This window comes from Lutjanus erythropterus, chromosome 5 (assembly GCF_056507025.1).
Source record: "Lutjanus erythropterus isolate fLutEry1 chromosome 5, fLutEry1.hap2, whole genome shotgun sequence".
Lineage (NCBI taxonomy): Eukaryota > Metazoa > Chordata > Actinopteri > Lutjaniformes > Lutjanidae > Lutjanus > Lutjanus erythropterus.
Window position 1 is genome coordinate 20,780,621 of NC_139321.1, and position 26,075 is coordinate 20,806,695.

General features: G+C 39.5%; 2 protein-coding genes across 2 annotated transcripts; one reads left to right on the forward strand and one right to left on the reverse strand.

Annotated features, from left to right (window-relative positions):
* The first annotated feature begins 588 nt into the window (after positions 1–588).
* Positions 589–2,383, forward strand: LOC146326762 (beta-crystallin B1-like). The gene is made up of 6 exons (XM_084719107.1): positions 589–647; positions 837–934; positions 1,050–1,168; positions 1,259–1,391; positions 1,465–1,607; positions 1,697–2,383. The coding sequence occupies exons 2-6, from the start codon at positions 842–844 to the stop codon at positions 1,866–1,868; spliced, it is 660 nt and encodes a 219-aa protein (XP_084575233.1). The 5' UTR covers positions 589–647; positions 837–841; the 3' UTR covers positions 1,869–2,383.
* Positions 2,384–5,748: 3,365 nt separating this feature from the next.
* Positions 5,749–25,149, reverse strand: LOC146326763 (calcium-binding protein 1-like). The gene is made up of 7 exons (XM_084718400.1): positions 25,043–25,149; positions 23,536–23,814; positions 8,961–8,991; positions 8,121–8,255; positions 7,699–7,808; positions 6,238–6,385; positions 5,749–6,153 (listed from the first exon to the last, which is right to left on the reverse strand). Exons 1-7 carry the CDS (start codon positions 25,124–25,126, stop codon positions 6,128–6,130), a joined length of 813 nt encoding a protein of 270 aa, XP_084574526.1. The 5' UTR covers positions 25,127–25,149; the 3' UTR covers positions 5,749–6,127.
* Between the last annotated feature and the right edge of the window lie 926 nt (positions 25,150–26,075).

Here is a 26,075-nt window from a genome sequence, read left to right on the forward strand (position 1 = left end):
ACTAAAAATGAAAACAAGGTGTAACAAAACACTTTTTTACTTTTAGTTAACAAGCATGAAGAAACATTGGTGCATATGATTATTGAGACTGATGTTTACATGACTGGGAGTCAATTGCCTTCACAAAGTGTTGTGTTTGTATTGTATTGTAATTAAGTCTTCCCCCTGACAATTATTCCCCATATTATAATAATAATAAAAAAAAAAAAACTAAAACTAATAAATACCGAAGTTGATGAAAACTAAAAACCAAACTAAAACAAAACGTTAAAAAAAAACAAAAAACACTACACTGAAAATACCAAAGCCACTCTGGAGACTGACTGAATCAAAAACAAATCAAAAACGGAATAAAAATAAAAACTGAATAAAGCAAAATGAACTTGTAGTTTATTAGTTCTATCAGTAACTGGCCTTCGGTTTGTTCTCCAGCTGCTGTCAGTCGTGCTCTGCCTTGGCCCGTCCCCTCTGTCCGTCCCTCTCTGATGATGTGGGGATTCTTTTGTCTCGCGCCTCTGACCTCAGCAGGTTTGTTTCTCTGCGCATAATCCCTCTCCTATGGGCGCCAGCGTATAAAAGGGAGCGGGGCACTCCGAGCCACACACACTCTGAGTGAGGCTCGGCGTAGGCATCGCACACACAGACAGGTAAGGTACACACATGCACATACATACTGTACATACAAAATATACAGATTAATCTATATACTTTAAAATGTTTCCTCTATCTCTAATGCATCATTTAATTTCCTCAATACCATTTACACATTTAAATCAGGGTTGATTTGTCACATGAACATACAATCTCTAAATGCTTTTCCCTCTTTTTCCACTCAGTAATCATGTCCAGTGGAGATAAGTCCAAGACTTCTTCCCAGACCGACGGGAAGGCTGCTCAGGGCAAGAAGTCTGAGATGGGAATGATGTCCTACAAGGTGGGCGGCTCTCTGCTCTCTTGTCTCGTCTAAGCCACCCCAAGATTTAATTTATCACATCATAAACCCTTACTGTTGTTGTACTGACTCACCTGTGTGCATCTGTCATCTCCAGATGTACGTGTTCGACCAGGAGAACTTCCAGGGTCGCATGATCGAGATCAGCAATGAGTGCATGAATGTGTGTGAGATGGGCATGGACCGTGTGCGCTCCCTGCGCGTTGAGTGCGGACCGTAAGTCTCAAAAACAGAAACATGTAAATTTTTCACCTTTAAAACACTTTGCCTTTGCCCGGACTCTTCATGATGTTGTCTCGTCTGCAGCTTCGTGGGCTTCGAGCAGATGAACTTCTGTGGTGAGATGTACATCCTGGAGAAGGGAGAGTACCCTCGCTGGGATTCCTGGAGCAACTGCCAGAAGAACGACTACCTGCTGTCCTTCAGGCCCGTCAGAATGGTAAAAATAACACACACACTCTCAAGTTTTCTCTTTTCTCTTTAGACCCCTCACTAAACTTTCTCTCTTCTAGGACCCCGAGAAGCACAAGATCTGCCTGTACGAGGTTGGAGAGTTCAAGGGCCGCAAGATGGAGATCATGGACGATGACGTTCCCAGCCTGTTCTCCTACGGCTTCACCGACAGAGTGGGCAGCATCATTGTCAGCTGCGGAACGTGAGTGTTGTCTCACCTCACATAGCATAAAAATCTACATAAAGTCAATTCTCTCCTGACATGTTTCTTCTCTTTCCTCCTCTTTCCAGCTGGGTGGGATACCAGTTCCCTGGATACCGTGGCAGCCAGTACCTGCTGGAGAAGGGTGACTACAGGCACTTCAACGAGTATGGTGCCCGCCATCCTCAGTTCCAGTCTGTGAGGCGTATCCGTGACATGCAGTGGCACCAACAGGGCTGCTACACCATGGCCAGCAAGTGAGGCTCAGGGAAGGAGAGAAAGAGAAAGAGCGGAAGTGAGGGAGAGGGGCGGAGGAAGAGGGAAAGGGGGAGAGATGTCTGAGGCCTTACCTCAGTGCCTTTAACGGTCTTTGATCTAATGTAGTGAGGGGAAGGGTGAGGATTTAGATGTGCCCCCTGATTGGAGACAACACCTCAGTGGACGGACCAGCTGGACCACCTTCCATTCCTCTCTGTCTCGACTTTTCTCTTTCTCCCCTATGGGCTGAGTTTTGCTTTCCCCCCTTTTCTCCCTTTTTTTAGTCCCTCACTTCATTCCCCTCCACAGTCCTCTGAAACACCGGAGAGGCAACACGACACCTCTGGCTGTTTTACACACTTGATTCTCGGCTCAGGGTATGATGCATCATGGGAAACTGAGTCCCTAGAGCCCCCCCCCCTGCCCCCAACTTCTTGCCCCTGTGCTCTGCACACCCTCTCTGCTGTACAGAATCCTGGCCAAGTTTTCAATAAAAAGGAAAATCTTGATTTCAAAGATGTTCTTGTTGTTGTTACTCATTACTGAACAATCACCTGAATGAAAATGTTAATGAACAAAACAGACAAATAAAATAACAAGATGAATACAGTACAATACATGTGAGATAAATCTTTTTAATATCAATCACTACTTTTCTGAGGCTCAGTACTTTGGATCCCAGCTGGACACCAGATATCTTTCCTTTTAACTTAAATGTTTCAGCAAATATTGTGAACCAGCACAGGATTTATTGTATTTCACAATAAACAGTCACTCACTGCACATTATTCCTCTTATTACGTGGCTACTTACTTTTAAAAAATAAAGAATCTGACACAAAATATTAATTTAACAGTGATGTTATTGTTCCTCCAGAGTTTTTGATCAGAACTGCCTCCATGGCAACGGTCTGTTCTACATAGCAACAGCCTGTTTTTCATAGCAACATTCTGCTTCACAGAAATAACACAACTCAGAATGCCATAACTGACCAATCAGAATTGAGTATTTAAGACAGCAATGTATTAAGCATCAGTAATTTTAATTGTGAATTGTATACGATCATTATAAGTAAAGCAAACAAAGTATCTTATGTATGCTGATGATCTAGTTATTCTTTCTCCTAGCAACGCTGAATAGATGCTTTGACTATGGGGTCAAATATGATGTGTAATACAATGCTACAAAGAATGTTATCACAATTTTTAGAACAAAAGAATATATGGACCTCAACTTTACAGTTTTTTATCTGTCAGGGTGAGTGCTGTGTGTCTGTAATATGACAAAACATCTGGGACACTTTGTCACAGATCAAGTGCCTGATGATGATGACATGTACAGAGGTGTCGTACATTATGTGCTCAAGTTGGCAAGAAAATTCTCCATGTGTTCAGTCCATGTTAAAATAGAGTATTGCACTCTTCTCTATACTGCCCCTTTGTGGTCATCAGGAGATGTAAGCTACCTGGCTTTCTGTCAGAAAGCCCTTCTTCTTTAGGTTTACGGGATAACTTCTCCCATGTGCTTACACGTGTAAAGATGGGAGGTTGGACTCTTTTTAGTGAATCGAGTTTGTATAAGTTGCTCATTTAAAAGACTCGGGTTTTTAAGTCACTTAAGTCACCAAGTCAGTCACCCACCAGCCCCAGTACCTATAGAGCATGTGCACCAGAGACTTGTACTGGCCAGGTCAGCTAACTACCAGTTTAGCACTTAGCTAACTTGAATGGGATAAATGAATTTAGAAGGTCGGTGGTTCAATTTCCCAACCCGCAGGATAAATCTGGGTGGGAAAAGTGAAAGGGGGCACTCGACCCCGTCTCATCACCAGCACTGAGGTGCATCTGCTCAAGTGGAGCTGCTCAATGCCTGAGTGATCAGTGGATAAGCCTGAATGTGATCAAGGGCTTCCTGCAAAATAGGACTCAGTGACTCAGTGAAACAAGTCATTTTGCAGAGGGTTGTGATACTATTGATGGAATTTGTTGGCGGGTGAGAGGGTGATATCATGCAGGCCGAGGCAGACCTCCAGCTCGGGGCAGGAGGTGCACTCGCAGCTGGGAGAGCGAGTGCTGAGTTGAAATAAGCTCCAAAGTAGTTGCTTTTCTTATAGTACTGTAATTAACTTGATACATTTCCACAAATCCAGTTAACGTTCTTGAAGTTGAGGAATCGTCACTTCCAGTTCACTAAAGAGTCTCAGATGATTGATTCATGACTTGCACATCACTACACATCAACTGCAGGTTGCCTGTTACAACTGCTTGCAGATATTTCTCAAAAAACCAAGGTAGTGTGGTGCAAGCGACTAGTTTTGTGTAGTGCAGGAGTCAACACTTTCCAGGCTCTATTAAGGAATCTGCTGTCCAAATTATTTTGTCAACTGAATGATTCTTAGAACATAATTAATATGCTGCTGTCAAATCCAGGTTTTTGTGTCAAGTAACCCTTGTGGAATTGTTGGTATAAATGTTTTTTATTCAGTGAAAGTGTGTATTTTAATGTATGTGTTGTGCCTTTTAAGTGTTGAAGAGTCTGAAGCTCAACTGAACTGAATCACTCCTATTATGGTCATGCTGAATGCTGTACTGGAGAGCTCTGAATAATACCTCAGAGTCATACAATGCTTCGTAAACAAAAAATGCAGCGTATAGAGAACGAGAACAGCGGGGTAGATTCAGACACGTGATGCTGATCATGTGACACGGTCATATATTGGTATGGAGCCTGCTGGACTGTAAGATATCAACAGGACACAACTAAGGCTCTGCTCATATTCAACTTGATTTATGTTTTAAATTAAATCTCCATAAGCAGGTGGTATATTTTATTAAATTATGGCCAAACCCCCATCTTTATAGAGCTACAGTCAGAATGAATTGAAATGAATGATAAAAATGAAATGATTTGTCTTGGACCCAAGAAAGACTTTTTCATGCTATTCATAAATTGACATTTTAAGAATAATATATTAAATACATACATATATATCATTTGTATAATAGCATAATATAAAATAATAAAAATATATATTCAAATATGATTTAATTTGAAAGTAATTATTTGTCATAAGCAGGGACACAACCCAACTAAACTCAGTTTATTTACCTCTTTAAAATTATGCCGAAAGTTTATTTATTTGTTTTCAGATCAACTTTATGAATCAGTGAGTCTCTGTATTCACCACTACACTCCTGGTCTAAACACATTTAAAGGACCAGTCTGTACAATTTTGTAGCATCTAGTGGTGAGGTTGTAGATTGCAACCAAATGAATATTGCTCATGTCATCCTCCCCCTTGTGAACCTGTACGGTGTTTGCGAAAGGCCATATCTAGCCAGTGTTTGGTTTGTCCATTCTGGGCTACTGTAGAAACGTGGTGCAACATGGCGGCCTCCACAGAAAAGGACCCATGACCTCGAAAACACAACAAACAATAACAAACATTTTCAGGTGATTATACTCTAAAGACCTTAGGAATATTATTAAATTCCTGCCATATTCTACTAATAGATTCCAGTACATCACACACACTGGTCAATTTACTACAAAAATCTTTGAGACTGGCACACTGTCTGGGGTTGAACTGACCATTTATGTTCTTGTTGCTTGAAGATGAGAGTAAATTGTGTCCAAATTCCTGGTCAATATGATGTTTATGCAAGTCGTCTGACTTGTTTAGAACAGTTGGCCCCTTTAATATTTTCCAACACATTCTGTTTATTTCATCACAGGCAGTGTGTGCTCTTGTTGAATCACCATTTAAGCCATGCTCTCCTCTCTTTTGCCCTGTCATGAGTTAACAAACCATTTTGTACTGCAAACTATATGTTATAAACGCCATGCAATTCTTTATCTAGTTGGGAAAAAATGCCCATTCATCCAACTTTGTACATATGTTTAATTAAAAAAGATTTTTACAGTTTTACAAACAAGATTTTACACTCAAAGGACAAACTTTGGTTATATAAAAATACATCTAAAAAAACACAGTCATAAATGTTGTCTATGAAGCTTTTGATATGTTTTACAGCTGCTCAAATACTTTCCTCTCTTCGGATGTGGAGAGTCATATCAGTTGTAAGCTGGATGTTATCTGTCTATTCAAAGCTTTTTTTCTTTTCTGTTTAATATAAAAATACAATTTGAGATAAGTGCTCTTAAGAGCAGAAGAATAATGTTCACTACAATGTAGTGTGTGAACTAATCCAGCAGTTATGTAATGTCTGCTTGTCCATCTGACATGCGGGCAGCTGGACCGGTCAGCGAGACATCATGCGCACAAACTCTGCAAAGACAAGAGAGAAGCAGTGAGAGGGAGGAAGATAAGATGATGAAGAGATCCCATAAAGACAAGGAGAATTTGTCTCACCTTCAAAGTCCACCAGACCGTCTCCGTTAAGGTCAACGTCTCGAAGGATCTCGTTGATCTCTCTGTTGGTCACTTGTTCTCCCATCAGCTTCTTCATGGCCTCACGCAGCTCAGTTAGACTGATCTGACCATCACCGTTAGAGTCAAACTGGACACGCAGAGGGAGAGAAAGAGAGAGTGAGAATCACACATCACAGCGAGAAGGTCCTGAGTTCAAATCCCCCAGGGTCAGAGTTTGCATGTTCTCCCCGTGTCTGCGTGGGTTCTCTCCGGGTTCTCCGGCTTCCTCCCACAGTCCAAAGACATGCATGCTAGGTTAATTGTTGACTCTAAATTGCCTGTAGGTGTGAGTGGTTGTCTGTCTATGTGTCAGCCCTGCGATGAACTGGCGACTTGTCCAGGGTGAACCCCGCCTCTCGCCCAATGTCAGCTGGGATAGGCTCCAGCCCCATGCGACCCTTCGGGAATAAGCGGTTACAGAAGATGAATGAATGAGTATATTGCCTTAACTACAGCCACTGTGTTTTTCTTTACACGACCACTGGATGGCACTAGAGTCAGGGGAAATGAGGGGAATTCTTCAAACTTGTCACAAAGTTTTGGTGGTCAGAGGTCAAGGTCACCGTGACCTCACAAACACATTTTGTTCCATTTTGTTTAGAACTGTTCTAGAACTGTTCTATTCAATTCTAGAACTGTTCTGTTCTATAATTGTTCTTACATTTGAGTATCATCATGTCAGTCATGCCACATCAGAGCCCAAAGCAGAGTGTGTTGAATGAGGTAAACATTCTGTCACAGCCCTGTTTCTTTTTCTTCTTTTTTGTCATGATATGTTTTTTTTTCTCATTTATTTGGGAAGGTGGTCCTCAGAGGGACGTCTCAAGTTACCAAAGGTAGAACCGCTGGCCTACTCACAATGTTTACGCTCATTTCCAGTAAGTTATTCCAATGAGTGTATACCAGGACCATGGAAGAGTGGAATGCAACCATCATTATTGTTATTAATTACTGTGATTTTACTGCTGTGACATCTCAAAAGTTTCTGCTGAAAAAAGGACTATTATTCAATAATGACAAAACTCTGAATGAACGCATAAAAAGGTCAGGTATTATTGAAGCCTGGTGGAGAATTAACTGCTTCATGAACAAGCCATGTAAAGGCCTTCTGTCATTGAAGCCCTTCGTCATTAACAGCACCAGCTCTTGTGTGTAATGTGTATGCCAAGATTGACCCCCTGAGAATCCCAGTACCTATTTGAACTCTTGTCTTTTTATTGTTCTCAAATGAATCTGATTCATAAACCCTTTTCACAGCAGGCATTAGTCCTGTTATTATCACACTACTGATGGCTCCATCCCATCATCTGTATCTGCGCAAGTTAATAATGTTATTAGCTACACTTGTACTTGATAAAAGTGTCTGTAGCCAACTTTAAGTACCAATATGTCCATCCTGACCTCTTTGAATGCATCTCGTAGTTCTTTGACTCCAATCATGTCTGCTGTCTCTGCCAGCATCTTCGGTCCCATCAGCTCCACAAAGTCCTCAAAGTCCACTTTACCTCCACCTACAACACAAACATGAGAAAATGTCATGTTATTGTCACGTTCTGCTGTCCAATCTAATCATCACTCACATAATCATTTCATCTGATGTCCACATAGCTCCATGAAGTTACAACAGCAAAAGAAGTTATTGTTTATCAGCTGCATTAACAGTAAACACAGTCTTTTAAATGTTGTTCCTTTTTATTTTTCTGGTTGTATAGCAGAGGCAAGACAGGAGTGGACGATTCAATTCTATTGTATTCTATTTTATTCCTGTTCTACTCCTGTTCTATTCTGTCCCCTCAGCTGTTCCATGCTGTTGTTCCACTCACAGATCTGCTGGCTCAGTTCGATGAGCTCCATCTCTGTTGGCATGTATCCCATGGTCCTCATACACTCCCCGAGGTCTTTATGACTGATGTAGCCTTTTTTGTTCCTGTCAAACTCCACAAACGCCTCGCGGAGCTCTGATATAAAACACACAGAAAACACGTGTTATAATTGGTAACTCAGCTGATATGGTAATATGCTGTCGAAATTTTGTCAATACTTTTTCAATATCACATTTTTAAAATGATACAATATCTGTTAATTATACTATCTAAATGATGAACCTATGAAAAAAAAATAATGTGCTCATTCAAGGCCTAAGTCTTGAATAAAGTTTAGTCTTTGCAATTGTATGCACACAGAGAGCTTCAAGTGTTTTTGCAGAACATTATGATGTCTCAGTTAAACTGACCTTTGACCTTTTGGATGTAAAACAGCATTACCTCATCATTCTATCCTGCTAGACATTTGTTTTGTCATCACTAGCATATGAATTGCTGAGTTACAGTCAAAAATGTTTTTTTGTGAGGTCACACTGACCTTTGACCTTTGACATCCAAATTCTAATCACTTCATCATAAAATGCAAGTGGATGTTTGGACCAAATTTAAAGAAATTCTTTCAAGGTGACTGCTTTCACAAGAATGTCCCATCGTCCCAACGTCCCGCATGTACGTACGAACAACCTGAAAACATGATCCCTCCATCCACAGCTGTCACCACATGGAGGCATTAAACAACCTAGCACTGTTTTCTTTTTGCCATGGTATCAAAAGAGGTATTGTGTATTATTATTTTTTTTAATATTAGTACTGTATCAAAGTTTAAAACACTTAAATCACCTTCAATCTCCTCCGGTCTCAGCTCCCTGTCCTGTTGGAGGAAATACATAGCACACACATTAGCTTCTCACTTAATACAGTTCATCCCTAAAACTAGCAAACACTCATGCTGAAAATATTTAGAGACTGTTTGGCATAATACAACAGATAAACACAGTTTTAAAATAACATTATTGCAGCAACGACCAGACGACCACTGAAAAGGGAAGAAATGATGCACAAACATCGAGTCACCAGAAGAAATGAGGGAAATGGAGTTTGTGGCTCAACTGTGAGGGTGGTATGAAATGTTATTTTGGTATTTAAAATGTCAGTTTACATTGCTTCGAAACTGAGTTTATGTAGGTCCTACTTTAGTCAGGATTTTATACTTCATTTGCATCATTTGCAAATGCAAGTTGTTCAGTAAGATGTATTAGGCAACTGAATCCACTTCATCTCTAAAATGAAAATCTAAATCTAAATCTAATGTCTAAATCTACATGGATTAAATGGTATCCCACATTGTGATGTATATGACAAGTCATGTACCATAAATCACAAAGAGTAACCAGATTATTTGTGGAAGGTTGCCAGGCAACACACATCTGGAGATTATGAGATTTGGGAGGTTTAGTTGGTACAGAGACACATGTCCACTGTTCAGGGACATGTAAATACGCATATATTGTACATCTTGCACTCAGCACTCAAGCTCGCACGTCAAGTCCGTTCAGACAAAAGCCCACAGTCACACAATGGATGGAAGTTGTGGGTGTCAGGTTACGAGCTCTAAAGAGAAAACAATATGATAAATCCTCTGATCGTTTTATTCACTTCGGTTGCCCTCAGCCTCATTTTTCACACAACAAACTAAATTTCAAAAGTTCAAACCAAAATACAATATGAGGAGTCAGTTTCTAACTTGTAAGAAAGGGACACTGACAAAATCACTGGAATTCATTTTGGTACGTTTCATATTAATATGAACAAACAAGCAGGTGTGATTTGTAAGACTGGAAAAATCCCACCATGTTCAAGGTGTCGCACTGCTCCTTTAATGTGAGATTTTATTTTCCAGCTGTCTGTGTCAGATAGAAAATCCTACAGACTTGGGATGCATCATACAAAAAACTGAAGGTATAATAATATCACAATAAAAAGTAAATTATATGATGTTTTTCACAATAGCAAAATACAGAAAAGGATTTGAGAAAATGTCCTTTCCACTATAACAAATATTTGGTTTTATTTGGTTTGAGTCAAAAAGCTTTAACTTTAGCTTTTAACTTAAAAAACAAAAAATTTGTCTGCTACTTCAGCACCACGGACAGCACCACAAATTTCTCAGTACTCAGCTACTGATATTCCAGAGCCATGGTCGGGGCCATAGACTGTAACATGCACACAAACCTCAGTCAGATAAAAGGATTAATGAGTTTTGTGTTAACAAGAGGATGCTTTTTACTTATTTCACCAAGAAGGAGGATTTTATCCTCCCTCAAACTGCCTATTGCCTAATATCTCTTGCAGTGAACCTGGAGCCTTCAGGGGCTTTGTGAGGCAGTCACATACATTGCCTGGTTGGAAATCCAGCCTTGACCTCCACATCACCGTGAGCCACACACGTTTTAGAGTAAGCTCCACAAAGCCAGTCAATAATTTCCATGGAACTGAATGATTGACCCCTCTGAGCATGTGCCGTGCCAGCAGATCAGATCGTCTGACCCAGACCAGAGATGGGATGACACAGCTGGTGTGGTGGTGGAGAGCAGGAGGGTCAGCCACGATGAGGGGATGAAAATGAACGGAAAAAAGTTGTCTGAGAGCACAGAGTGTTCTGTTACATACGAGAGTCTGTGAAAAGCCCTGTTTAAGGAAGATGCAGGCCGGGCCCACGATGTTGTGCAGCATGTTGCAGTTCTTCACCAGAGCACCGAACGGATCGTTGAACCGCTTATCCTCCACGTCCTGATCCCCCTCCTCTCCCTCTGGCTGCAGACCCTGCTGGCCCACTGCCCTCGCCTGCCCATCCACTACCCCCTTCAGAGGCAGACCAGGCTGTTATTCCACCATCTCAACTGTCTGTAATACAACGTCTGCACGGCTGACTTCTTCACACGTAAAACATGATCACATCTTTCAAGGAACAAGGCTAAGGGCCAGTTTTCTAGTCACGCAAACACTAGATAGAGGGTTATAAGCCTGCATTACATAAGCTGCTTATTATTTCAAGGCAATCCACTCACATCAGCTATTATCTTTACTGCGATCTCGACATGCTCCTCATGTGTCCATCCTGCTACTACTGATAATTAATTGTGTGGTCTAATGACTCACATCAGTGCTCACAGTCACTACAAGGAGTTTTAACAGGTTATGTAACAGTCTCAGTTTACTACTAATGCCTCTATATGACCTACATAAGCAAACGAGGCCATCAGTGAGAAGATCAGCCATCTCTATATAATTATTTTTAATGGCTGCCACTGGCTCAGATTCTCTGTAAAATGACATGGAACAAGCTTGTGCTCACTTTTTTTCCCCAGGCGAAGTTGCAGTGAGTAGCCAGTTAAACAGAAGCAGGTAAGACTTTAACATTTAGATAATATTATTCTTGACATTGTATTTTCAGGTTATTGTGGTGGAAACACTAACACTTGTCCACGGGAGCTTCAAAAATCAATAAAATATGGAAGTCCCTTGCAGTAACTTTTAATCAGGGTGGTTTAAGCTGATGGGAGATTCCTTATGTGTTCGTCCTTGTTGATGTTACAGTGTTTTGTGTTATTAGATTGTTTAAAGCTACTACAGTGGACTTCCATATTGATTTCGGAGGACCCACAGACTTGTTTCATCTGATTTCAAGGAGAATCCGACCCTGTGGCGGCCATTAGTAAAACTCTTATCTAGAGATTAAATAATTTAAAAAAATTACAATTATAAAAACAATAGAGATCAAATGATCAAGACAAGTTGCAAAGACAGCTCAAAAAGCTAGTGAGTGGTCTTTTGAACTCTCATGATTTTGTTACATACAGAGCTTGACCGATATTGAACCAATATTGGCCTATCACAGCTATATCAATTATACTGGTATTGGCACGTATGTTGTCTGATATGTGCTGATATAAATTCTTATTTTATTAATTTTATAGAACATAATGCAGATAGTTTTTTTAGACACTATATGCACCATGTATATATTTGATCAATTTTCTTAATTCAAGTTTAATATATATATTGATCTATTTGTTTTATGAATATTAAATATCAAGTATTAAAAAGACAGTTTACAATAAAATATCCTGCCTCTGTTACGTATGTTTGTAACATGTGTTTGATAACTACATTTGAGGTATCATATTCTGTATAAAGAATATCGACTGACATATTGATATTGAATTTTTTTTTTACTCTCTAATGTTGGTATTGGCCCAAAATTCCAGTATTGGTCAGGCTGTAATTACTTTTCTCAAATTACAAGAATTAGAGTACATACTTAAAGTTGCTGAGATGCTTTATAATCAGTAACAGTGCAGGTGAAAGCACTGAGCTCCAGTAAGTCTAACAAAGACGATACAAAGTCCTCTTACCTTCTTCATATTGTCTTTAGATGGTCTGGTGCAGTTGCCCATCACCTAACCTCCCAATCTCACCCACTCTTCACCTCCAGCTGCACAAATCTTCCCTTCCTCTCTCTCTCAGACACTTGTCTATGATCTTATTTGTCTGTTTTTATCTCCTCTGTCCTCCTCTCTGTGGACTCCTCAGAGCTCCAGCTCTGACTTTGGTGAAAACCTCTCTGAGTGTCCCATGCTGGACATCAGTTACATCTGATACCACAGAGATAAAACACAGGTCTAATCCACGCATGAACAATCCTGAATGACTCTCATCTCTATATGATCCGGAGTCACCAAACACAGCAGCACAAAAACCAAACTAACCAAACTGAACTGTCTCCTGAGAGCAGCTCACTCCTCACTGCAGCCCTGTCTCTTTCTCTTCACACTGGTCAACGCTTTTAATCTCCTCCTCTTCTCTCTCTCCCTCTCTGTACTCCTCTTTGCTCGCTCGCTCTCCTCCCTCTCCCTCACTCTGCCATTCACATGTTGCATTCAAATGACTTCATCTACAGTCTGAAGAGTTTTAGAGGAAGAATTAAGAGGACATACACAGACAGAGATTAATCCCTTCCATCTGAGATTAAAAGAGGAAGATGGGGTGAAGAGAAGAAAAAAGAGAAAGAGATACAGTAAAGAAATCAGAACAGGGAAACAAAATAGGAGGAAACTGACCTCACCATGTTTACACGTATACTTAACTAAATCCAAATGATGTAAAACAATTAAAATGTACTGAAAATATAAACATTAGTCAAATTTTATTCATCTAGCCCCAAATTACAAATCACAGTTTTCTTCAGGGGGCTTTACAGTTTGTACAGTGTCTAGCACCAAGAGAACGTTCCTCAGGGACTGGGAACCTTTGGAAGAACTCACTGTGTTTCCACTGCAGGACCAGCATCTAAATTAAATAATTGCCAAACAAAACAAAACAGCTTGGTCAGTGTAATCTGAAGTGGTCAATATAACATACTGTTATAGTCATCCAGGAGCAGTTTTAGTGAAAATCAATTAAAGTGAGAATAAGTTGCACATATAAATATCTAAATTTCCACTTTAAGTCACTCTTGATGACATTTCAGTCTCAAATTAGTTTATCTTAGAGTATATTTGAGATTGTTACAGAATAATGCAGATTGCATGATGAGGATTCACAAATAAATAATCTGTATGATATCTGATACACACATTTTCAACATGATTTCACAATAAAATAAAGAAGGTACAAAATATGAGGTAATTATAAACTAAGTAAATAATTGTTTTTAAATATTAGTAATGATTTAATTGTTATTCTTTAAGTAATTTTGTCAAAATTAGCAAAGATTTCCCTGCCAAAAACATGCAACTCACAATGGGAAAGCAGCCATGTTGGTTTTTGAACTCAGAGGCCGGCTGCTGCCTGCAGTGCACTGATGATCCACCAGGGGGCAGAGGACACATCTCAGATTACATACAACAGGTTTTTCAGTAAAGTATTAAGTAAAGTAATCTTTTTTCTCCCTCCAAAAACAAAAAACTCTTCTCAGAGTGTAGTGTTCTCCTGAAGAACAGGAACTTTAAGGGTGGGGCTTATGGCGTTGAACATTCCTGATTGGTTTTGACATTTTATTTCAGCCAAAATCAGCCACCATTTTTTGTTGTTTTTTTGTTCATTGTGATCTGACACACCAAAATACAGTTACAGAAGAAAGCACGCGACAGATGGTCTGACGACGAAGTCTAGACTTTTTTGAGTATTTATGCAGAAGGGATTGAAATTTTGTAACACAAATAATGAAGTTTGTCCATCGATTTATATATTGCACCACCGTAATACAGTCTTACGCAAAAAGGACGTATACAAGCAGCAGTTACTTTTTCTTTTATCAGCAGATTAATTTGCCTGATCTTCATGGGTATTTAGACTGCAGAGGGGCTGCATGATTGGGAGCTCACACGCTCCACTGAATGATGTCAACTAGTCAAATGTCAAACACATGGTTGTCGAACACAAACAAATTCTCTGAGTGTTTTCCATGAAGAATTAGAAGTTCTTCACAGTTCAAATTGTGCTAAACTTTAAACTAATGAAAAAGTGACACAACTGAGCTGTGACGCCTCAGCAAATGACGGCTTACAAAACCCACAGTGTCTCAGTGTCGTCTCAGGTCGCACTCGGAAGAATGTGACAGCTTAAAGCTCAAAGTCCAGTGTGGTTTGAGCTCTCGCTGAACTTCACCTTTTTACGTCCCAGAGTCGAGTTTTTTAAAATTATGACAGAATTTAAAACAATTTGAGGTTATGAGTGCATTGCTAAGTGGTACGTTGAAGCATCTGTCAACAAATCTCTCCAAAAGCAGATTTGGCATGATGCTTACTACAGTGCACCCATATGGAGAGCACAGCTTGTGTGTGTGTGTGTGTGTGTGTGTACCAGAAAGTCTATTTTACCCATTAGATCTCCAATTCTAGCTTTCTTTTTGGTCCTTATCCAAAATCAATTGAATCACAGTCTTGTACATACATGTATACCATAACAGCTGGACAAGTTAAGTTTATATTTGCTATGAAGTATTATTGTTATTGGTTTAATGTGTTAGAAAATGATTTAAATGAAGACCAAAGCATGAGGTAGTGACCATTTTTGTGAGGAAAATGGGAGCATGAGGGCTTCCTAAGCGAGCAATGCTCAGAGGAAAATGTTACTTTACACAGTCTGCATTATAACTGATAAGGCTGATTGTTGATGAAATAAAATAACAGAAATTCATCATTTCTGATGACCCTGGCAATTCAGTGTTTTGTTTAATCAATCATAAAATAAAAAATTTGTTCTTCTTGTATATGCACAAGAGCATTTCAGCAAACTTATTGTCAAACACCATTATAATTTTGAGTCTCATTTCTGCTGTTGATGAAAGTGAGTCCACTCTCTTTTTTGCTGTTTTTGGTCTCTACCACTTCCAGATAGAAATATGTCTCTCGTTAGCTACTAAATGCTTCAGTATGTTCTCCAGCTTGCCACTAACTGTATCTGTCCAAAGACGCCAGTAAAATTACAATGTAGTAAAAACATGATGGAAATATGACATTTTGTTTTGTTTCATGTATTAACGAAAGGAGGGTCACATCAGATCAGTGTGGATGTCATAGAACCGTCCGATGAGGCTGTGAGATGTTAGCTACTTGACATCAAAACTTTACATTCACTAACCACCTCAAGCAAGTGTAAATCATTTTTGGGGGATTTTTTTTCTTCTTTTTTTCAGAATTTTGCAATTTCCGTCAAACTTTCCCAATGCAATAGTTGAAAATGTGCATCAAAATAGAAGAGAAGAAATACTTTTTCCATGAAAATTATATTATACTAGCAGTGACAGTGAACCAGAACAGTTAATTTGTGGGTGTGACAGCCCATCCATGTGTCTTGTTTTGTTCACCCAGAGACTGGGTGGGTCGTCAGTGAGACTGGTTGCACCTGAGAGTTGGGAGGAGCCAGAGGGCATAAAAGGGCTGCTCTCCCTAGACTCTTTCTCTCTCAGGCTGGGCTGCTGTCACCATTCCTCATGGCCGTCTGCCATATTAGTTTGGGTTTGAATCCTTATTTTCAGCACTCATACATACACCCATTTCCACCCACACATGCTCTACACTACTGATTACATCTTATCTCTTTCTCCACATTATCTACTTGGGTTTTTACAATAAAATATCCAGATCATTGATCTTTTTGTGTGTGGACTCCCTCCTTTTGTTGCAACTTTGAGCCAAGCTGTAACAGTGGGCCATACGGCTAAACAATGTGCTGAAACTCATTATAAAGCTCACTGAAGCTGTGGAGAGCTGCAGAAGGGTGATAATTCTCTGTAGGTTCATCACTACAAGCTACCCTTTAATTTCTTTTATGCCACATTTTCACCTTGTCATTTGATACATTTTTATAAGTATTTGGATAAAAGCCATTTTAAAGATTGACAGTTGACAAATCTTTTTTTTTTATTGTGGCAAATAAAAGCCCACTCACGCATGTCAAGGTTGTTTTGCCTAAACATCTGCAACAAAACTAAAAAGAGAGAGATAGAGATTTCAATCAAGCACAGTCTGCAACATTAAGTTTAAAAACACCAGTGCATGGCTTTCTGAGAGAAATATGTGATGGTGCAACTTTCTAAATCCTTAAGTGTTCTCCTCCCATAAGGCAGGATGTGTGGTCTGAAGTGAGTTCAGTCTCTGAAACATACTGGTGACATCTCTTTTAGTTTGGTCAGTTGTTGCAGTAATCACCAGTCACCACTAGAGGCCACTTTAGGACAGGTCCAATAACTGAGTTTTATCTGACAGCTGTGGCTGCAGCGAGGACTTGAGACAGTAATGATACAACCTCTATTTTTAGCTGGACTTCCGGGCAGATTGACCCGTCACTGACTGATGTGCAGCTTAAGAGCGACAACTGTAAATTAAATCTTTACTCCGAAAAAGTAAGTAGAAAAGTAAGTCGAAACAGACTGTTTGGACTCAAACACTCTAATTGTGGGTGATCATGGGGGCATGAGTGATGTCTGTTAGTGGGTACAGTAACACTACAGCATCTTTCAAATCATCTGATCGGCATGTAAGAGATCAAAATGACATTTGCTCCAAGCCTGCTGCAATATATTTACTACTGGTGACACTGACCGCCCACTTAGTCTGTTTTCTGTCAATAAAACATGAGATTAAAGATTCTGATCAAATTTCTCTTGACTAGTCACTGAGGTATGTGAACACAGTTACACATGTAAAAAACAAAAGAAACAGAAATAAAAGAACACTATGAGCAGTGAATTTTAGCATCAACAAGATCAAACTGTGTTTACTTGCATGCATGCACTCGCAAACCCCTATGGAAAAATCTGATTTTGAAAACTTTCAAGCAAATTCACAGCTAAAGTTGGCTTACAAACATTACATAAGTAATTTCTGTACAAAAGTCACAAGTCTGTGCGTGTGTAATTATTGATTGTATGTGAAACAGAAACGTGTCTTATGTAATGGAGGTCCCCACATCTGAATTTAAAACGTGACATCTGAAGTATAAAGTAACACATGAGGTCAGACCAAAAGACACTGAAAACCTACATGTGTTTTCATGTGAGGTTTTGCAGTGGGGGAAAAGTTTACATGCTAAATCACTTATAACAATAACATAATAACTAACTAATTTACATCTGTGTTGCTTTTTCATAATTAATATTAGGACCCAATGAATACTGGATTTTTGGGGCTGCTGATACCAATATCAGAGAGTAAGAAAATTCTGATATCGATATATTGGCCGAGATATTTTACAGTTTAACACAAACCAAACTGAGACCCAAAATGAGATCAGGGCAGTAAAACCTTCACCAGTATTTTTTACAGAATGTATATAATCTAATTATCTATAAATAATTAAAAAAAAAACCACACACAAAAAGCCAACAAATAAAAACAATCAGCAATATGCTTTGTAAAAAAAAAAAATCATATATGCACATAGAGACATTCTATATGGTTATACTGATATAGATGGATATAGATAAGATAGACCAATATTGGGACAATCATATCGGTCAAGCTCTAATTAGTATATACCTCCTGTCTTACTCACAAGTCAATACCTGATGAGCACATCTTAACAAAATCTTTTAAAGCTATAATATGTCACTATTCCACATTAAAATGTCTAAAAACTACTACATATAGTGTGCTATATGTTTTGTTAAGTTGTGTACTTACATTATCACAAATGTTTGCTGAAATCTGTAAACATTTTGCTAAAACGTCCACAAAAACACAGGATACACCAGATATGTCAGATACATCGGATATGTTGGATATGTGGGAGAGTGATGGAGGAAGTTAGGGAATGTGACAAAACGTAACACGACTAAAACTTTAATATTACCTCATCCATGATCATGATTTCTGTCTGAGTCATGTCATATAGATTTTCATGAGCTATGCTGGTTATTTTAAAGTGAACTCCTCCACCGATCAGTCAATTTATCACATCAGTGCTGTTTCCAGGCTTTTGAGGGTCCTACGCAAAATATTGTTTGGGCGCCCCTATTTTGTAGAAATAGTGGGAGAAATCCAGACCCACTAAGGTGGTCTAGGGGTATGCATTTAACATTTAAGTGTAACAATCTAGTGTACTTTAAGAGGAAAAGAAACAAAATTTAAATCAAACATCTGAAGTTGACCATGGAAATTTAAACCTACAGAGAATGATTATAAATGGGAAACACTGGGATCCTTATACATCAAGAAACTCCTAAAAATGTACAGGAATTACAGAATCTGCATTATAACATTTGCCAAATGCATATAAATGAGACAGATGTTGCATTTTCTTTATGTTTTCAAAGCAGCAAAATCGACCACTTTTGTGAAAAGTTATTATCCAACATGTCCTGCATTTGAAAACAAATCCATACATTTTACAGTTTCCACCTTACTCAGCTAATTCAGCTCACTAATTGTAGACTGCAAAACATAACTGCAACAGTTAGCTGCTAGCATTCTGGCATGGTGCGCTGACATGAGTGGCGTAATGATATGATGTGTGAAAACTGATCTCTGGATTTACATTGTATGGACTGGAGGCCCCTGGTGGCTTTGGGGGCCCTATGCAACTGCATAGTCTGCATATATCACATAATGTACCACCTGGTAATAACCCACAACATTTCTGTTAGTAGGAATCAAATTATTGAAGTCACAAAAAATCAAATGTACACAACAAAACTGCGTCTCTCAGCGAGTTCCCTCATGATTCACCTTCATGTTCGTGCGTTCAACCAATCTGACACCAGCGGCTGCATGAATAACCCACGACACCGCCAATACCATTAAGCCTGATTAATTACCCTGCTGATACTCCATTACTGATGGTTTCAATTAATCACCCAGATGACACTCTGTTGGAGTGTGTATGTGTGTGTGTGTCTGTGTGTGTTGGCATGCACACACACTCAGGCTTATTTATGTTACTAGGTTTCTGTTTTGATTACTTTTCTATTGCTTGTCTTCAGGTATCAGCATTGAATGACTGTCACTGTTATGTTTAGCACCACACACACATCTGTGACAGTGTGCGTGCGCATGTGTGTGTGTGTGCAGTACTCAAGTAATGTGACTCTGTTCTTTGTTTTGGACTCAGTGACCCCTTGTGCCTTTGTCACGACTTTGTGGGTGCGTGTGTGTGCATGTGTGTCTATGTGTGTGTGCAGGTAAACAGGTAGATGTATCATGTTCTGATCTGGTGTCAGATGTAGATCAGCTGGTGTCCTGTAACGAGAGCTGTCAATCAGAGAAAGACGAGACAGACTCGACTAAGCGTTGAGGGATGAAGAGAGGCAGAGGCAGTCAGATCTTTTACTCAAGTAAAAGTACAAATACTCAATATAAAAATACTCCATTAAGAACTAAAGTGCATTAAGTTTCACTCAGGTTAAGGTACAGAGGTATTATTATATTTCCTTGTGAAATGTAGTAGAGTAGAAGTAAAAAGCAACATAAACTGGTAAAACTCAAGTACAAGTATCTCAAAATGATACTTAAGGAAATATACTTGGTTAGTTTCTACCACTGCAGATAGGAGAGACTCCTAAAACAATGCATTGTGCTTTATTTTAAGGATGATAATGTAGTTTAGGAATTTCCTAAGAGATTGATTTGATGTGAACTATAAGATACTGTGAACAATTTCCATTTCAAATTCCAATGAATTAAATGCAGTTACTAGCTGGTGTAACCTGAAGTGTCTTTAATGAGTACACAGGAGGCCAGTTGATCATGCAAAAAATGTGAAATGCACAGAGGATAAAGTTTGCAATAGTAAATGAATACTGACTCAATATATAATAGGGTTGAAACTGAGCCGTTATCTGAGGGAAATTCCTCTGGAAAGCAGCAGCTTATGCCCTCAAATAACTACAGTGAACTACAAGTTTGTCTTTAACTTCTCTGTAATTATTTCCAAATTGCATTACTCCTTACAGGAAACCTTCTAAAAAAACTAATTGAGTTGAGCTGAGTTAGGTTAGGAACTCGCTGAGCACATCCTGCAGGGCACACAGGACAACATTCACCACAGCATACTCATGTAAAAGACTGACGTATTAAAATACATATAATAAGTATCATGAATACAATACAAGCTAAAACAATCTTATGTTTACAATTCAGAAGTCAAATAACCTAAATATATTGGTAAAAGCAAAACACCAGAAGCAAAAATGTGTTCAAAGCAAAACTTAATCAATTAAAGAGTCAAATAGCCCTAAATATTGTACTTCTAATAAACCAGTCATAAAACATAGTTTTCTCCTGCCAAATGCCAGATGAGAATGACCTTTTACAATGTTCAGAGCTTCACGTGCAGCGTAACGGACCAGGGATCGATATTTAGGGGAAACTGTACCACCAATTTTCTACCTCAAGACCTAGAAACATTTCAGGGAAAATGCCTGTATGGCCGCGTTGTGAATGAAAGCACTGCAAGGACAAGCACGTAAAGGGTTACGTCTGCCTGAGCCAACAGATTCCATAAAAGAATCCAAAATTATGATTCCAAAGGATTCTTTAAGAAATTTTAGAAATTTTAGATTCTAGACTACCTACTGTACATCAGTCTGCGGCACAGCGCCTATAGACATGCTAGTTGAATGTGCGCATGTCTTCCTGTCTCCTCATGCATCTGTAATATTAAATTGTAAATCTAGCATTATTCACAGAAAACCTACTCAGCCGTGGCTACTGGTTACTGGTTACTTGACTAGTAGGTGAGCAGCATAAACTGTGTGAGTCTTCTTTCAGTAACCAGCAAATACTTTGCTACAAAATGCTTTACAAGTACAGGATACTGCTATTGTTACAGCAAAGTAGCCTCAGTAAACCCCAAAATATTCAAGAAACCAGAAAAGAGACCACCATCATTATGGTTATCAAGCTAATGTTGGCTTACTTCACTGTTTTCGCTGGTAAAATTTGAACGAATGAATGATGACCAGCTTTCAAAACTGAAAAAACACAAAATGCATCCATACTGCTCGTCTGGTGTAATCCAAGTCTCCTAAAGCCCCAGCATGCCATGTGCACACACCGTCACACCACACACATTCAGTTCAGACAGTGCGCATGTGAACATGGCTCCAAGCTAAAGATCTACAGTGAAGATTTCGGCTAAAATCATGGTTTAAATTACTTCTTTCAAGTCAACTTGGCATGTTGTGGCTTTAGGAGACTTGGATTACACCAGATGAGCACTATGGAGGCATTTTATGTTTTATGTTGTTTTTTTGGGTGTTGTTTTTTTTTCCCTTTGAAAACTGGTCACCATTCACTTAAATTGTTTTAGTGTTTCTGCAACATTGTTTTCCTGTGAAACTCCAGTAGTGTTTTGTGGACTAAAACACTAAACCTGATCTGAATTTTAATTTCTGGGTGAACTATCCCTTTAAGAGCTGAAACTGACAAGCAGAATCTGAATCTGAATTGTTAAAATCCAAATGATACCCAGCCGTTACTGAAGGAACTGGCACTTTCAGGCGTTAAATTAAAAAAATCTTGCCATGCCACTAATCTTGCTCTCCCACTTTTAACTGTAACTATGTTCCCATGACTGCTGCCATCTGCTGGACTGCCCCTTACCCTGTCTGTTCCAGCACTGCCAAGACATGTGTGAAAAGGTGCATGAGTGAAATGTTCAAGGATGCAGCAGCATGTGTAAATAGTGAAAATCACTAGCAGCGCCTGAAAGGTTATGATGTAATGTGTGTAACTGTGTCCTGTAACTGTTTCACGAAATATCCCTTTAAGAAGATGATGAGTTTGAGTCTCTTCAAGCTCCGTCTGTTTGGATTCCAAGTTCAGCGTGTGGGGGCTGAGGGTCTCTGGGGATAACACATGCTCAGTGTCCGTGACTCGGCTGTTACACACAAGTTTCCTGCTATAACGCACCGGTTGCCAAAGTGAGGCTGAGGGTCCCCGAGGACCCCTACAGTGAAACGAGGAAAAGATAAATCTCCTCTCCCACTCACTCAGCCGTGCTCTCTTATTTTGGACCACTTGCATCACCGCTGACATCACATAGTTTTTCTTTTTATGCTGATTTTCTGTCTCTAAACTTGGCTTCACTCATCAGCGGCCCCCTTCAGAGGCTGCTGACGTGATCAGGTCGACTCTGCATTCATGTCGCGGTGACTCACGCCGAGGTCCACAGCAGGAAATGAAGGGAGTTTTAACTTGTAATCTCTTTTGAGTTTATTTTCATACACGCCCGCACAAAGCCCTCCACTTTCACACACATACACACAACATGATGCCACATGTTTGACCCCGGGGTGACAGATGCTGTAATGGTGTAGCCTACCGTGCCGTGTCGTGTGTCACTGCTTACCATGTGAGTGATGTGATACTGTGCTGATATCGCAGAGATAGGGTGTTCACCAGATCTCTGGCTGACTATGGCCATATCTGTTACGGATTATAATGTTTCCCAAAGTAAAGGAGTTTAAATCCTCTCAAACGCACATGCTAACTCCTCTCCGTCCTTAGCTTTAGCCCGTGTGTGTTGCCACTCCCGCAATTTTCAGAAGGATTTGGGGTTCAACAGGAAGGCAGAATTAAGGGCCTCCAAATGTAAAAAACTTGATTACAGTTTTCAAACTGATATATTTTCAATATTTACTTCATTTTCTTCACATTTAGCTCTAATGTGTCTAATATGTCTAATATGTCGATGCAGTGGACGCAGCTTTTTGCCCTTTTGCCACGTGAGATCAAAGAGGTCAGGGGTGTGAGAGAGGCAGCTATTTATAAAAAAAACTGAAGCTCAGCCAGGCTTTAAATTTGAATTGGAGGCTTAAGGTTTCAATCAAGCCGTCTGCGAGACATTCAATCAGCCAGAGAACTTGACACACACACATTTCGGAGACGGAGACGCACGCTGCTCCTCCTACCTGTCCAAACACAGAGGTCACTATGGGCAGCAGGTCAACTGGCTCCACCTCCTCCTGCTTCTCCCTGTCTCTCCTCTGCGGTCCCTCCATCATCTCCTCCAGCGCCTCGTCCAGCGACTCCCTGTCTTCAGCGGCCGCCGCTGCTGTTACCAGCGCTGGGGTCTGACCGGGTTTCTGATGGCGAGAAGGCTGGAGTACAGCAGTCTGAATGTCTCCCTGCTCGTTGGTTCTTGCTTGCTTCTTCTGTTTCTCCACCTTCTTCTTGATGGCAGCCTGCACCTGCAGGAGAATGGAAGCAGAAGGGTTGGTGGAGGAGTTCAGATTCGTGAAATCTGTGATGAAATTCACACATGACAGACTGATGCACACACCTGATTTGTTTAGTTGTGTACATACATGCACATTATGGTGACCAGTGGTCCAAATGTCAACACTGTCTTAATTTCTTGTCTTTTACTGTGAAACACTTTGATACATCTGATCTAGAAAGGTGCGATTATTGTGGCCAAAAAATCAGGATAATGATATTGTTACAATATCTATAAATTTTTTAATAAAATTCTATCAGTCAAATTCATCTCCAGCTTATTTCATTGTGTTTTTTGGCAAAATATTTAACTCAAAATATGAATTTAGTGACATGGAGAGAGAATCTGTAACTATAATGGTACAAAAGTGGGGGAAAAAAGTGTCCTTACACTTAATAGACAGTGAAAAGACAACTAGATGAACCAGTAAACAAACAATTCACAAAGACTGACAATATTATCATATGTGTAATATTAACATGTGATCAATATTTCATTTTTTTATGGTTATCATCAATACCAGTATATTATGTAATATGAATATACTTAACTTACTTAATTTATGTTTGGAAATGCAAAAAACACCCACACTTTTTTATTCTAATATTGTATCACCAACATGTCAACTTTTCATTAAATACATTACAGAAATATGACATTGTTTTGAGTTTTGCATAATTAGAAATTTAGATAATTAACCATTTTCAATGTGTCTCTGTGGATTTGTGTCAGCTTTTTTTGTATTTTGCTTTTTTGGTCTTTTTGTGGACTGTATTGTTTGTCTTAAATTTATTGTTAAGTATCTGAAAAGAGGCGTGATATCCACTTCACACTGCTGCTGTACATACATACTTCACAATAAAAATATTTACAAGAGAGATAATTAACCCTTTTTAACTGGAGGTTTCTTAAGCCTGAGACAGATTTTTTCCTAAGCAATAAAACACATATTTGTACCAATTTAGTTCATCTTAAAACTTAAGAATCTACCAAATATAGAGACATACTATGTTTTCCACTAGGCAGCAATGATGCATCAGTTACATCCCTCACACTTCACCTTTAAGTTATCCTATACAAACATAAATTCATGCAAAATGAAAAGTTAAGTGAAAATATTTTTGTGCACACAGAAAAGCATCAGGAACTTACATACTGAACATGTATGTAATCATACACATAGAGCCATGTTCACGCACCTGTTTCGCACTCCTCTCTGGTGGCCCGCTCATCCTTCCAGTACCGCCCTCTGCGGCGGACGTCTCTCGAATGATCATGAACATCTCGGCGTCACAGGCTCACACACTCTCTCTCTCTCTCTCCCTCACTCACCCTCCCCCTCCCTCACCCTCTCTCTTGCCTCTTCCCTGCTGTCCTCTTGTCTTTCAGTGGCTCTTGATTTTTGTTTTATTTTCATGTGCTAAGATTTCCCCAAAAAAACATGTAACTGCATATATCTAAACAAAAAAACTTAAAAATTCAGCTCTGTTGATACAGTTGATGTCTTTCTAAAAATGCAGCTTTGGTCAAACTGTTGAAGCCTTACTTGCTTTCTTATTGCAGGAAAAAAAGAGAGAATTATGAGGGGTTTCCCAGGAAAAAAGAAAGAATGAATGAAGGTTTTCCAGGAAAAATAATAACTCAAGTCTTCTTCTCCTTCCTCCTCTCTGTCCTTGTATCCCTCCTGTTGTTTTCCTCAGTGCTGCGCCGTGCTTCTGTCCATATCTGTCTCTTGGTGTGTGCAGGTGAGGAGGTTTTTATCATCAGCTGTTGTCTTTGCTCTGGGATTGAGTTCCTGCACCTCTGCCCCCACTCGCTATCTCTTGGTCCTTTAAGTGACACTCTATACCTCCTGAACTTTACCTCTCTCACGTTATCTACCTGTAACACATCGACCTCTCTCTCTCCTTCTCTTCCTCCACTTCTTCCACCTTTTCTCCTTCATCACAGGTAAACACTCCTCCTGTTGCCTCCTGTTGCCTGGAAGCTTTGTCACAGCTGCCCTTCCCGTAATCCATGGTTATATTAAGGTTGCCAGAAGTAACAATACTTCTTCTATACAACATGTTTAAAACGATACAGTATCTGCTAATGACAGTATAAAGAGCGATGAAGCAACAAAAAAATTATCTAAGTTATCCTTTTTTGTGTCTAGGACTTGTTTTTCTTTTTGCTGTGAAAAGAGGTGCACAGAGACATCTTTATCTACATCTGTATCTGTTCAACCATCAA